The 15,326-nt window shown below is 46.0% G+C and overlaps 1 protein-coding gene across 1 annotated transcript in view; it reads left to right on the forward strand.

Annotated features, from left to right (window-relative positions):
• LOC142814058 (uncharacterized) overlaps window positions 1-15,326 on the forward strand; it is a 125,942-nt gene that overhangs the window by 22,909 nt on the left and 87,707 nt on the right. Inside the window, exons 3-4 of the mRNA XM_075892003.1 lie at window positions 10,267-10,474; window positions 11,793-11,841. Coding sequence (XP_075748118.1) covers window positions 10,267-10,474; window positions 11,793-11,841 — 257 coding nt within the window. The remainder of the gene's footprint in view (window positions 1-10,266; window positions 10,475-11,792; window positions 11,842-15,326) is intronic.

Here is a 15,326-nt window from a genome sequence, read left to right on the forward strand (position 1 = left end):
CATGTTATGACTAATCATATATGTTTTTCATACAGTCATGTTATGCCATACCAAGTTTGGTATTGATACCATAATTGAAACGGCCAGGAGAGCTAAAAGTCATTGGCGGCTAGATAGATGGATAGATAGATAGATAGATAGATAGATAGATAGATAGATAGATAGATAGATAGATAGATAGATAGATAGATAGATAGATAGATAGATAGATAGATAGATAGATAGATAGATAGATAGATAGATAGATACGCTCAAAGTCGCCGAAGTTCGCTAAGAAATGCTTCACATTAAAAATTGGCAGATCCCACGTACAGTGCGAATCGATGATATGCGAAGAATCATTGAGAAATGTTGGTATGTCACTGTAAAATCAGCAACGCGTTACGAGGTGGAGATAAATGATGCCGTACATGACTTCCGTGTCATATTTGTCATGTTTGGATGTGTCGTTTACCTTCGTCATCTATTCACGTCACGTCATACGAAACTTAGTACATGTGGAGCTGGCGAAATGGTCGCGAGCACGCTAATGGCTTGGTATGTTGTCATGTTCTTACATGACACGCGTGTCAGGATTATCATGTGTGCACTGGTCATATATTTCGTCATCAATTGATGTCACGTAACAATAAATTTTTTGGTATATCTATCAATCTATCTATCTATCTATCTATCTATCAATATATATATATATATATATATATATATATATATATATATATATATATATATCACGAAATTTGGTGGAGCTAGCAAAACAGCCGCGAGCACACCATGAAGGGGCTAATTATATACTCCAGTGTGGCGCTGACGCACTCGCACGCTGGTCACAGTGGTGCTACGTTAGCAAAACGCGAGCACTCTATAGTCCGACGCCAGGCGCGACCAGCCCGACCAGCGTTTGTCGGCGTGGCCAGGTGGCAAGCAGCGCGAAATTCAGCTGCTGCGTTACCCAGACTATATATTTACCTAAAATTAACTAGAGGGGACTCTGTCACTGCGATCATTCAGCGACCATGAGAATGATGAGTATTAGACACATGTGCCTAGTCTTCGTACTTACGGACGGAGAATCGTACTCGCAGCTTCGTTTGTTGCTGTTTTCGGTTTTGTTTTGAAAACAAATTCAACCCTTTTGCACTTTGTGACCTGATTTGAAAAGGTAAGTCTAAAAGAATAAGGTAGGGATGCGCAGTCGCTGAACATTTGTTGATTTTTGTTTTGTGAAAAAAAAAGCTCGGAGCCTTACTGGCACAAACGGAGCCAAAAGCAGGCCAGAAGTACGAAGATTAGACAAGTGTGTGTACTACCCATCATTCCCATGCTCGCTGAAGCGCCGTGCGTTCTAGCTCCCATAGACACTAGCGCCAAAGTTCTCTATAGTGAATATTAAAACTCTATGACCCAGACAACATTGCGTCTCCCTCTTTTCGAGACGGGAGGACTCCGGACGCACTGAAACGCGCATGCGTCAAAGCAACGTAGCGCGGCGCGCACCTGCGAGTTTCTGGCAGGACCGGTGCCTGCAACGTGGCAACGCCGGCGTGACGAGACAAAATGAACGCCGGCAAGCACGCGCACCACGTCACGTCCAATAATATTGGCGCCTTGACTGTGGCATGTAGTCATGCTCTCACATGGCATGCATCTCATAATTATCACGTTTGCACCAGTGACATACCTTCGTCATCCATTGACGTCCCGTAATACCAAATTTGACATATGTGAAGCCAGTGAAACGGCCGCGAGTGCATCATTAGTGTGGCTTGTACTCAAATTGTTACATGACCCGCCTGTCATGATTATTATGTCTGAATGTGTCATTTACTTACGTCGTCCGTTCGCGTCACGTAATACCGAGTTTTGTACATGTGAAGCTACTGAAATGGCTGCATGCACATCATGAGCAAAGCCTGTAGTCATGTTGTTACATGACACAAATCTCATGTTTATGATGTTCGCACCAGTATCATACCTTCGTCATCCATTGACGTCCCGTAATACCAAATTTAGTAAAAATGAAGCTAGCGAAACGGCCACCTGTGCATCATGATCGTGGCATGTAGTCATGTTGTTACATCATGCGCATCTAATGATTAACGTCTTAAAATCACTATATGATTATGAGAGACGCCGTAGTGGAGGACTCCGGAAATTTCAACCACCTGGGGTTCTTTAACGTGCGCCCAAATCTGGGCACACGGGCCTACAACATTTCCGCCTCCATCAGAAATGCAGCCGCCGCAGCCGGGATTCGATCCCGCGAACTGCAGGTCAGCAGCCGAGCACCTTAGCATCAAGACCACAGCGGAGACCCCCTCACGCCCCCACTCCCCAGAAGGAATTGGTGTCGGGGTGTCGGTAATCTAACAGCAGTTCAAATGTGTTTCTGTATTCAGTCAGAGCGTTATGCTGCCGAGCATTCACCTCTCATTAACAGCAAAAATAATGAAAACGTGGCCTCAGTATTGTACTCTTTCTTGTTGAAGGGCCACTCACCATGTTTGACGATTTTGAGCTGACAAGTGCAATGCGTAGACGAGGCGTTGATGATCACGTTTGCCAAAATTTGCAACGCTACGCGCCGCGGAATAGGGTCAAATTTCAAGATGAAAGCTGCTCCCTCTCCCCTCTGTCGGCGCACGCGTAGAGAATGAGGTTATGACGTAGGCGTAAGAATGACCCTACGTACACGGCAACGCAGTGATGTTGGTCCTCTACGTAGACGACTCTGTTCTAACGTTGTCACCAGTATACCACGTGACATGGCAAAAATAATTTATTACAACATGCTTAGTTCATGTATTTTTTGTTTTAAGAGATGAATAAAACTTGAAACATATAACGAGACGCAATAAAAACTCCCAAGCATTTTCCCGAGGGTGAACATGGTTAAGTGCGAATACACGGGGTGATGCTATGAGGGGTATCTATCAATTCGCACTATTATAATTATTAATCACACTATGGTGCCTTTATGGTGTAATGGTTCCTGGGAATCGCAATTTGATCACACGGGGGAGTTTACGTTAACTCACTGGCGAATGCCAACGGATTTTAACTTTACTTCCCCTCACGACCCGCTCTCGACGGGAGACTGAGAGAGAAGGCAGGCGCACGAGAGAGAGGGGTGCGCGCGCAGCTGCAGCGAGCGAGGAGAGCGGAGGAGCGAGCGAAGGTGGAGAGGGTATAAGGCGCGTTACTGACACCGATATCAGCGTCGCGTCCGTGGCTTATTCGGTAGAGCGTCGCGCTGCAGCCCGCCAAGTCCTCTTTCTTTTAAAGATAGAGAGAACACTGCGGATGCCGCCGACGGCGGTGGATGATTTGGGGTCGCTTATAAATTGTATTCACACTTAAAAAATTCTGCGCGTGTTTCTTAAAGTTTTTCCTGTGAATTACTACGAGATGCGGGGCTAATGGGCCAGCGTTTCACATGCATTCGGGTCCCCGTGGTCAGCGCACTGAGCAGGCGACCGCCGTGGAACGCTCCTACGTGTTCGCGAACTCATTGTGCTCATTTACTCTACCGCGTCTAAGCCAGCGTTTCCAAACAATCCTGCAGAAACAGGCAGAAGACCGAAAAATTACGCTGGTCAACAAAGCAACACCGCTCGCGTGCACTGGGGCTGCGCTTGTTCGGGCACGTCATGCACACGTCACCTCTTAGTCGGATGCCGGAGGGGTTGGGGAAGAGGTTCGGCTTGCGAAGGCTACGCGGAGGAGCGGCAAGGGTGTCGAGCTCACCTCCTCTCACCCTCGTTTCGCGCCGCTTCAAAAAACCTCTTTTCTCCGTCGTAATGAACCGATTCGAAACATTTGTGTGGCAGAACGTTCCTCATCGGACGCCCAACAATTTCCACTGTCTAACTAAAATTTGGTATGAGGCCTAGTGAGTGGCCCTTTAACAAAGATTTTGCTACATTCTATTCTTTAGGCCTTAGACCACTAGGTCGCACACTATCGATGCACGGAAGAGCTTACAGGCACAGCACAATGACCAGAGGGAGCTGCGTTGCTCACAATGCCCCCGTCTCAAAGTTGTTCACATTCGCCGATAGGAGCACGCAGAAAAGCGACGCGTGCGCACGTCCCCAATGTGTCCCCGGCACAATCTACCAAGAGATGAAGGCGCGGGACGTGCGTGTCGCGTTCAGTTTTCACCGAGGCCGTCTCGAGTTTGCTATTTTCATCCGCTAGGCTTTGTATTCTGGTGCTGCAGTCAGAGTGGAAAACTCGACTGAACGGTGCCTATCCGGGCAGATGGGAGAGCTTCTGATGGGGTCACGAATGTTTAACAATGTTCAAGGGACACGACATTGCGCTTTCTTAGTCGTCTTAATGATCATATTTTATAAAGAATCAGGGCACATATAATCACCGAACTTGGAACCACGCCGTTAGCACGTTGTTTCCTGTGAAATCAGCCGTACAAGTGGTTGCAGCCACCACTACTATTTCACAGATGCGTATCTCCATCTGGGCCGTAGTAGCGTGTTTTAAATATTTGGAAAAAACTAAATTTATAGATGTGAAACAATTATGTTACCTTTTCTTGGTAGACTTCCTGGAGAGATATGTGTAAGAGTTAATTTTTAGCACGAATATTGCTTTTTAGGCAGCCTTCGTTTGTCACCTACACTGCAATTATGCCGAAATAAAAGTGATGTCACTGTTCATATTTCAAAATAAAATAAAAACGCACAATACACGTGTGTTCCTATTTACACGACGGGCAAATTTACAAGCGTGATCACCCACACTTCCATTTGTCACCAGTCTAAAAAAAGGTTGACCTAAAGTAAACCTGTGACATCGAGCCAAGCACATTGGCCGACCTCTCTCTAACCTAGCCAAATGGCGTTGGCTGATGGTAAATCTACAATGTCGAACCAAGCACGGTGGCCGGCCTGCAGCCGACCTGGCTAAGTGGCGTTGGCAAATGGTAAATTTACGACGTCGTGCCAAGCACACTAGCCGACCTGCTGCCGACCTGGTCAATGGCCAGTCACGGGCCAACCACTTTTTTTGGTTGTTTTGCCTACTGAACTGGCCACTGACTGTTTTCCGTCTCTTAAAGAACCATTGGTCATTGCCAATGTCCTCTTGGGAATAGCGAAGGTTAACAACGAAGCAGCCGAGGCTCGATTGGTTCAGTGTTCGCAAGACCCGCGAAGTAGTTGTGGGGGTGGGAGGGGACAAAGCAGCCGGCGGTACAAGCGTAAATAACCTACAGGTGCAGGACACTCTAGCAGAAAAGTCCTAGCACGTGATAATTGCTGCAGACTCCAATTTAAATCGATCTGCTAAAGCAATCAAACAGAGCGTAGGGGCGAGTAGAGGGTTCAATAAGTACGTTCCAGGAACGTATATGCTAGAATCAGTGTTGAGGCGAGCGAGCGCAAAACTCACAACTAAAGCTAATGAACAACAAAACCTCGTGATAATTGCGGGTCGTGTAAACGTTGTCTTGAATGAAAAATTGGCAGGACTTGCAACGACATAGGCGAAAAGGGTCGATGCCATGCGCAACATTCCCTCCTGTATGCACAAGCATACCGGACGTAACAGTTTTGTTACGGCAACCTACAAAAAGTGGTTGTCGGCCAAACAAGGAGATAAGACAGGTGAGTCGAGGTAAAGGCTTTAAGGTAGTCTAAATAAACAGAGAAGTACATAAGTAGGGTGGTTTTTCACGAGACGAATTCGCTTCGATAAGAGGCTAGGCCATGAGGTGGGTTGGCGACTTGCTGGATGCGCAGTAGCTTCTTCGGGGGCACGCGGGCCCTTCTGGGTACAGAATGAATTGTAACAAGGAAAATACCAGAGGGAAGGGCTCTTTCGCAGGTGATAAACACAGATACATTTTGACAGTGCCACCAATATTTAAGACGCATAGAGTCTGGGGAAGAAATCAACGTAGGCACCAGGGCGGATCAAATTAAGACGTAGGGTATAATTACATGCAGGGTGGCAGGAATAGCTTGAAGTGGGAAGAGATGGAACAGCAGCTAAGGTACAAAAAGTTGATGGTATATGGGCTTGTAGAAACACATCTTAAGCAGAGGGAACAACAACCTAAAGATCCGTACTGCGCGTGGGACTATTGTAATAGAACAGAAGGCAGCAGGAAGGGGGGGTGGCTATAAGGCATTAATTCACAAAAGTAAAGACTGCCAAAGGGTCAAGCAGGAGTACACGGTACATTTATGACTAAAAGGGAAAGTGCCAAGGCAGGTGACGCTCCTGAGTTTTCTACACTTGTGGACTAGAGCAAAAGCCACATAAGAAAACCAAGAAATAGTGCTTTGCATAGAAAATGACATTGATGAGCTAGGAGAGGAATTCGAGGTAATTACATTGAAAGATATGAATTCGCACATAGAGTATATGAATGAATATACTGGATACGCACATAGAAGATACGGATGGATATACTGACCCAACAGGCAGAATGGTAATGATTTGTGTGAAAGGCATGATTTAATAACTTACAGCAGTACCGAGAAGTGCGAAGGGCAGGTAACATGGGAGGTGGGAAGGCTGCAATCGACGCTACATTACGCAATATTGTCACACAGGATGTATGATTGGCTAAGAGTGACGAACATGGAAAAATATAGGTCCGGAGACTTAGGTAGTGATCACAAACGTATCAAGCTCAGTTTCAGAAGAGAAATGAAAATGGGAAGAAAGCATTATGAGCAGCCACACGGTAATATTTATTCAGAAAGGCAAAATGAAATAGCCACTAAACAGATCGAGAAAATAATCACCGACGATACTGAAACAGAGTGAACGTACAGGAATCTGAATTGATTGTTTCAGTTAGCGCTTGCTAAGGCACGAGTCAAATCAACCGGGAAAAGGAGGCACATACCCAAGAGCTCGTTGGATGAGGAAGTTAATAGAGTCATAGTAAAACGCCAATAAGCCTCCAGGGAACAAAGGTATTCTAAACGAACGGGTGAACCAGAAGATAATGTCAAACATTATGGGATGACTTTTTTAGCTGCAGAAGGGAAGCGTTCAATCTGATCTGGGAAAAGAATCAAAGGAGACCCAATGGATGACGGAAGCAAACAAAAAAAGGATAGACAGGCAGCTGCAAAGTTTTGGAACCATCTCAATTCTCTGAGTAAAAAGACAAGAATGGAACAGAGGTTTATGACTACAGTTCAAGGTGTTAGACTAGAAGGGGATGAGGTAACGCAATATATTAAAACAATGATGATAGAAACGTTTAAGCACCAAGGACGTGCTGCATGCACCATACCGGATGAGGATGGACATTAGCACAGTGGCTCCACAGAGACAATAAGAGTGCGAAAGGGCATAAAAGAAGGTTTCAAATAGCGCATCAACAGGCACTGAGGGCATCCCAACTATGATAAAGAAGTTAAGACCAAACTCAAAGCAAGCATTAGGAGAAGCACCGAGCAAAACAATAGCGTGTGGTAAAGCCCCCAATGTTTGGAAACTAAGCAGGATGAGCATGATCTATAATGGAAAGCGGTACAAAGCTTATATAAACAACTACAGTCTTATAACAGTGACGTCATTAGTTTACAGGCTGGTGATGCAAATATCAAAGACTGCATACATAGGTGGAAAATTAGGGGGTGCTGGGAGAACTACAAAATGGGCTACGTAAGCTAAGGAGGTTGCAGGATATTCTGTTTTCATTAATGCAGAGTATTGAAATAGCGGGAAAAAAAGCACAGGCCCCTGTGGCTTGCATTTCTAGATGTCAAGCGAGCTTATGATAGTGTGATTCAAGAAGACTGGAGAACTGGAGAATCTAGATGTAAAAGATGGAATAACTAATCTTCTAAAGAATATCTATAAAAGTATTAAGGTAGTTATAAATAGAAAAGAACAGGTATCCGATCGTATCCAGGTATAACGCGAGCTTCGACAGGTATGTGTCTTGTAATCTTTGTTATTTATGCTCTATCTACAGTGACTTGAAGCAAAATTAGAGGGCAGTCGACTCGTTTTCAGCGTCTCGTTTGCCAAGAAAGTAAACACGTTGAACAGTTATTGTCAGCATCGATGTATGTAGATAATTTTTTGACATAGTATAATAGCCAATAACAAGAAAGATTTGCAGGGATTGACAGACATCTGGGGCAATAGGGAAATAGGTTACAATTGAAGTTCTTTATAGAACAATTGGCAATCATCACATTTATTAATAATGAAGCAGTGAGCATAAGATACAGAAAGTCAGGATAGAAATAGTGAATAAATACAGATATTTGAGCGCATGGGTGAAAAACGGGGCTGAGTACCTTAGGAAGCACGAAAGTTACGTAACCACTAAGGGCAAGAGGATTGTAGCTGTAATAAAAAATAGGGCACTGTGGAACCTAAATTGGTATGACATCGTGAGAAGGATTTGGAAGGTTGTCATGAACCCTGGCTCGACGTTCGGCAAAGCGGTTTTGTGCATGAGATATGAAGTTTAAGCAAGATTGAAAGTTAAACAACGTTGCATAGGTAGACATGCTTTGGGAGCCCGCGAGAACACCTCAAATCAGAGGGTAGAGGGTCACATGGGATGAAAACCGTTCGAGTGCAGGGAAACTAGCAGCAAGATGCTTAAGAAGCGATTGAGAAGCGATTGAGAAAAATGGGGGAGGAGCATCGGGCTAGGAATTATTATAGCTACTTTCACATGAAAAATACTAAATGTAGGAAGTGAACTGGATACTTGTCTAGCAAGTATTCAGACGACAGCAGAATACCAAGCTACAAGAAAACATCGGTTAAGACTAAGGCGAAGGAAACAGAAGAGGACAGGTGGCGAATTAGAATGCTTACAAAATTATCACTAGGGAGCCACCTAACTTTCAAGCAGGAAATTGCAAAAAAAAAAAAGATCCCCGATGATTGTAGCGGTAGTTCTCTGCTGTTCGAGGCCGGAACGAGAGTATTGTGGACCAAGACGACCGAGCCAATTACGGAGGCACAAATATGGTATGTAGCGCGTGTGGAGAGCAGGGCCAAACTACTGAACATTTGATAATGTTCTGTAAAGAACACTACCCTATAGTGCAAAATAATGGCGTGGATTTTTTCAAATCACTGAGGTTTATAGACAGTGAAGGCAAAATATACTTTAAACGGGTAGAAATAATCAAGAGGAGGCAAACTGATTGGTGGCTACATTCAAGGCGCGAATGAAATCCAATCCTTCAATACATAGTGATAGTACTTAACTTTCTGGCTAGGTGTCGTGAGCTGCCGCCCCATCTGAAGGGCAAAGCCGGATACATCTATTCATCCAGACAATATCGATGACATTAGGGTACAGTAGGAACCAACATTAGCTTTTGAAAGCCTGCTGTAATCAATTTTTCAGGGCGAACTCACGCTTGCCGGTATATACGCTCTCGGGGCCTTGGTCTATAATTTGACGCGAAAAATGATAACTGGAAAATTTTGTCTTAATACCACTATAAGTGGCGCTGATTCTGTGCTAGCAAACTCGGCCTTTTCTGACCAGTACCGCTCAAGTGCTCCGACTTCATTTTACGAAACGCGGCTACATTATTAATTTGCCAAGCCATACTTTGCTGCCTAAACAGTTTTTTCTTAACATTTTGCTATATTTGCCAACAAGTTAATCAGAAGTCTATTTGTCCAACGTCGCTATGTGAATAAGCTTGAAAGAACAATACATAATAGGGTTTTGTCTTTGTAGCATGGAGAAAGTTACGAGTTCTCTTAGGCTTCGCAGTTGTATACTGCGAGCACATCAGAGCAATAAAATTTTTACGTGCCACCGCGCACATCGCTCACACTTATGGGGTTCTTAAAACGCTAACCTTTGTCAAAACACTGCACAGTTTGTGCAATACCTACTACAGGTGCAGGATAACCTAACAACATTTTATTTTTTGTAAAACTGTGTAACTACGGTAACGCTATTGCAACTACGTTCCAAGGTTCTAATTGCGTCTGTGTATTTGTTTCCAACAGTGATATAGAGCCTTTTTAAGTTCTTTTATTTGTAATTACCATGCGAAATAGAAAATTATTATGCAATATTAATTTTTATAAGTTTAGTTACAGCTTCGTAATTGTAACGATGACTCTCAGCTATAATTATACTGGACGTACGTTCATGCATTGAGATCGTACTTTCCATAATGTTTTTCGTTTCTAGCGCTCTGACATTCGCTGAAATAAACTAAAGCTCTCTTATTTATTAAGCTGCCTTGGAAAGGGGTACTCACCAATGATTCCTGCTCTCTCCAGAACCTCAGGGTACCAGAGTTTAGGCACCGGCCAAACTGCGACTGTCGACGAGGCAGACGATCAGAACCGGAAGTCGGGTCAAGCAACGAAAGCAGTGCTTTCCGTCTGCACTTACACACAGAAGTACAAGATACCATCTGTAGTGGCTGTCTCTCGGAAATCTGCCGCTTCAAGGACCTCAAAACTGCTAAAAAAGACGGAAAACTTGGTGGGTAACGAAAAATGGCAGGGGTTCATTGCTCTGCCCCTGTTAACGGGCATCTCACCAATAACATTTCAAAAATTTGACTGTCCATCGGAGGGTGCAAGTTGCCCGAAAATAAGCTTTACTTTAGCTAACGAAACAAATTCACAACAACATGGTACAGGTGCCCTCACCTATGCAATTCTGTTGCCCACACGCGCCCTTGTAAACGTCCCGCAAGGGCCCACTATTGCTGTTGTCCATGGCGGCGTTACAAGCGCTCAAGGCCTGGGCCATCTGCGAGGGCGAGCGTGATCAGTAGAACGGTCACCAATTTGTGCCTAAATTGATTGAATACGTTGCTTGCACAGTTGATGCAACGTCTATACCCTTTTGCTGTTCATGTGTTATTTAAGGCTGGGTTAAACATTCATACAGGAAGCATTCACGTTGCCTTCCGAAAATTTTCCCATTAAGGTGTGTCTGGGATCCCTCTACCGCAATAATTTTTAGAAACTTTTTATTGCTCGAAACAGTAGCTTTTTATAACAGTCGTAACGAGAAGCGTTTCACTGCAAACGCGTAGCCTGGCGTTCACAAGGGGCATAGCTCTGTTGCGTTCTCTCAAGTGCCACATGAGTGAAAGCAGGTCACTGTGACGTGCCTAGTCCCGCCATTACTTATTTTTCCTTTTTCTTTCTTGGCGCACCAGCACAGACGATGTTATATTGAAATCGCTTGCCATGGTCCACGTCGTATCACGACAAGTCTTCAAGCTCTTTAGCAGACGTAAATCTACGCCAGATAAGGAAACTGAAGAATCTGCTGGGCTACAGATATGCGGGCTTGTTTCATTCCATGTGTAAAGAGTGAGAAGTCGCTGATTAATAAACAACGGCATGAGAAATGACAACTACTGGCCTCTCAAAAGTTACTTTTTAGGATGCAGAAATTACGAGTGCACTAAGGCAAATGACGCGTGCTTTTCATGGAAGCTAAACGACATAGACTAAGATATATACGGATTCTACTAGCAAGATGTGTTTGATCTGACACATACTCTATTCCCGCACAACTTTCGTTAATATAGAGACGTAATGAGTTGCAGAAGTTTAGGACATGTCTGCAAAGGGTAGTTATTGCCTTTTTCTGTCGGTTTCAAGGATTGCGTTCCTTTTTTATTGCTTCTTGGCATGCATTCTTCGTTTTTCTTGCCAATGTAGAGCCCGCTTGGAGCCACAATAACACATCTTCTATAACTTCCGCAATGTGTACCAACTATAAGAATGATTTCGTGCCTTGTTCAGTCATTAAATGCACGATGCAACGTGTACTTACGCAGTGAAGAAGGCTGAAGAAGAAAAGTGCAGACGATCGAAAGAGCGCCGATGGTGAGATCTCATATTTTCTTACCTCTATTTGCTGCAGTTTCCGCTGAGTGAAGACCTAGTTATTTAACTAAACACAAGCCACGTTATTTATTTCTCTATAACAAACGAAGAAAAAATATAATCAAAAAATGATTCTCTTCCTCTCTCTCAAAGCTTACGTCATCCAGAACTCTAAAGTAATTTAACAACGCGGACAGAGCAGTGACTCTTTGAAAAAAATACCTTTCTGTTTCTTGAACTTAACGTAATATCTCAGTATTGAATGATCCATTTTCCCTAGCTCCCCTCAGTGACTCCTCGACGGAAAGTCGCTATCGCTATTCTACGCTGCCTTTCTGCCTTTAGAAGCGAGCGTCGCTTATCGGACAGACGAGCAGGCGCAACAAGTCAGGCGGTAGAAACTGATGTATTTCGCATTGCCTAAAAGGACAGTATCCGGCGGCAACACATCTCGCCGACACCTTCTTTCTAATACCGTATCTGTAGCTGCTTGCACTTTAACCCCAATTTTTAATCAGCCGGTTTGGATCGCGCACCAGCTGTTTTCCACTTGCGAAGACTCCTGGCACTGCCCTAAACGTGACAGAATACAGCGACGACGTTTAACAAGGAGCAAGAGCCGTTGCCAAAGTAAGCCCTCTCGCGAAGCGCTCCGCTGTCGGCGGTGGTTTGCAACTTCTGAGCCTTCCTCCAGATAACCATTAGGCAAACCTTGCCCCCCTCTTATTCCCCTTTCTCTCTCTTATCTTCTCCCCCTCTAGTTTATTTTGTATATCAGAATGACTGGCAATAACGTTTTTGGTTATATAATATATATATATATATATATATATATATATATATATATATATATATATATATATATATGTGTGTGTGTGTGTGTGTGTGTGTCTGTGTGTGTGTGTGCGTGTGTGTGTGTGTGTGTGTGTATTATATTGTTACCAATATTATTAGTACCTAGTACTAAATAAACTATTTATTTAGGGCGAACCTCTGCCAGCAAACTCGAAACCAAAAATATCGCAGCCTATCCACAGAGTGAATGATGGATAATGGGGCGAAGCATCCGCCTGTCCATTCGTTCTTGCTTCCGTCCATGCGTGCGTCTGTTCGTGCGTCCGCATGTTCATCTGTGTGTCCGTCCCTGCTTTCTTCCATGCATCCGCTCCTGCGTCTGTCTATGCGTCCATCAGTCAGTGCAGCCATCTGTGCGTCCGTCCATTCATCTGTCTGTGTGTCCAATCGTCCACCTATTCAAAACCAAGTACCACCATCTCGCATCTTTTCATCATAAATTCCTCATATAGAAGCACTGCCATCCAGCGGACATTCTAAGGACTGAACGAGAGGAGGTGGTGGTGGTGGTAAAAAACATTTATTTCAGAAAAAGTCTACTAGAGAGTGCCGACGTGGCTCATCGGCGTGCTAGAGTGGCAAGACCCTATTCCGGGACGCCAGTGGAGCTGGAAGCTGCCCGTGCGCGCTCCACCAAGGAGCGTTGTGCAGCCAAGGTAGAGCAGCCGAGCAGGTGCTCCTCCCAAGCCTCTCTAGTTGGGATAGGAAAAGGGGATGAGAAATGGGCGGGATTAACTGGGCACGATGCTACGACGTGGTATGTGTCAGCGAGGACATGACAGGTCGAGCAGGTGCCATTGATTTCCGGCAAAAAGTGCCTGGCAACCGCCGGACTGATAAAGGTGTTCGTCTGCAGGCGGCGTAGCAGTCGTTCGTCCGCTTTCTCCAAACCGCGTGCGGGGTCCGGGTAGAGGCGGCGCGAAGCCCAGTATTAAGCCAAAATTTCGCGAAAGTGCGTCAGGTTGGTATTGCCAGATTCCGTCTCGGGACATGGAGGGGCAACGGCCCGGACAGGAGAAGCGCGGGCAGCGGCATTTGCCGCCTCGTTGCCGGGCAGGCCCGAGTGGCCTGGGGTCCAGACTATACAAATGGGATGAGAGTTAAAGCGCCAAGAGGCTGCCTGTAGTAGGCTAGCCGCCAGCGGGGCAATGGAACCCTGAAGGTACTGAGAACAGGCCAAGCGCGAGTCCGTCAGGATGGTGCGTGAGGCAGGGTGAGAGGCAGCCAAAGCTATGGCAACCTCTTCAGCGTGCGTTACAGAGTCTGCTCGAAAGGAGAGGCCATCTACGTGTTTGCCCTCTGTAATCACGGCAGCCGTGAAGTGACCCGAGGGGGAGGGACCCGAGACGTCCACGTAGAAAACACCAGGACGATCGGAGTGTCGCCTATGAAGGGCCGCGGCGCGTGCTTGTCTACGGCCAGGATGGAGGTCGGGGTTCATATTACGGGGTAGAGGTTCCACCCATAGCTTTTGACGCCAGAGCTCTGGTACCGCCTGCAGAGGGTCTTGGTCAGATATCGGGTTAAGGCCATGTCTGTGTAGAAGACGGCGCCCTGAAGGCGTCTGCGACAGTCGATTGATTTGGTTAACGCGATGAGCTTCGCGCATCTCTGCAAAGGTGTTGTGTACCCCCAGAGCCGTGAATCGGCGGTTGGAAGTTGCAATAGGTAGGTCCAGAGCGCGTTTGTATACTGAACGAAGAAGGACGTGCAGCTGGTGCTCGTGTCGACGACGCAGGCGTAGGTAAGGCAAGGCGTAGAGGACGCGACTGGTCACAAACGCGTGGGCCAATCGGAGGGACTGAGACCCGCGGAGGCCGCCGCGCTTGGTAGAAACTCGCCGTATCATGCGACTCACCTGTTCGCTGGTGCGTCTCAGGCCTGCTATTGTGCCCTTTGGATCTAAGGACGATGTGGGGTGAAGGCCAAGAACCCGAATATTTTGCACTGACGGGATGGGCCCGGACGGAAGAAAAATTTGAGGCGGCGGTAGCGGAGAGACTGAAAAAAGAGCCTATTTAGCTGGAGAGCACTCCAGGCCGCATGAACCTGCGTAGGTGTCCACCAGAAGGGCAGCCTTTTGCAGGCATTCTTCAATTTGCGCTAAGGAGCCGGTGTTGGTCCAGATTGCGATATCGTCCGCATATAGTGCGTGTTGTATTCCCTCGACCTCGCTTAGAAGAGAGGGGAGGTTCATCATCGCCAGGTTAAAAAGCAGAGGAGACAGGACTGCCCCTTGAGGTGTACCCCGCGTGCCTAATAAGTACAGGCCGTGTTCGGTAGAATAAGGGCGAATGAAGGTGGTGCGATGTGATAGAAAGGCGCGAATGTAGTTGAAAGCCTTCTGCCCGCAGTTTGTGGTAGACAGGTTATTGAGTATAGTGCTGTGTTTGACGTTTTCAAACGCCCCGCGGAGATCGAGAGCGAGCACGGCTTTATCGTTATGGCGCATAGTAGTCGGCTCTATGATATCGTGTTGAAGCTGGAGCAGGACGTCCTGCGCCGACAGATGCGGGCGAAAGCCAAACATCGTGTCGGCAAAGGTCCTCCTGGCCTCCAAGTAGGCGGAAAGGCGTTCGCGAACCATGGTTTCCATGAGTTTGCCTGCGCAAGACGTAAGTGAGATGGGT

This window comes from Rhipicephalus microplus, chromosome 4 (genome assembly GCF_043290135.1).
Source record: "Rhipicephalus microplus isolate Deutch F79 chromosome 4, USDA_Rmic, whole genome shotgun sequence".
Lineage (NCBI taxonomy): Eukaryota > Metazoa > Arthropoda > Arachnida > Ixodida > Ixodidae > Rhipicephalus > Rhipicephalus microplus.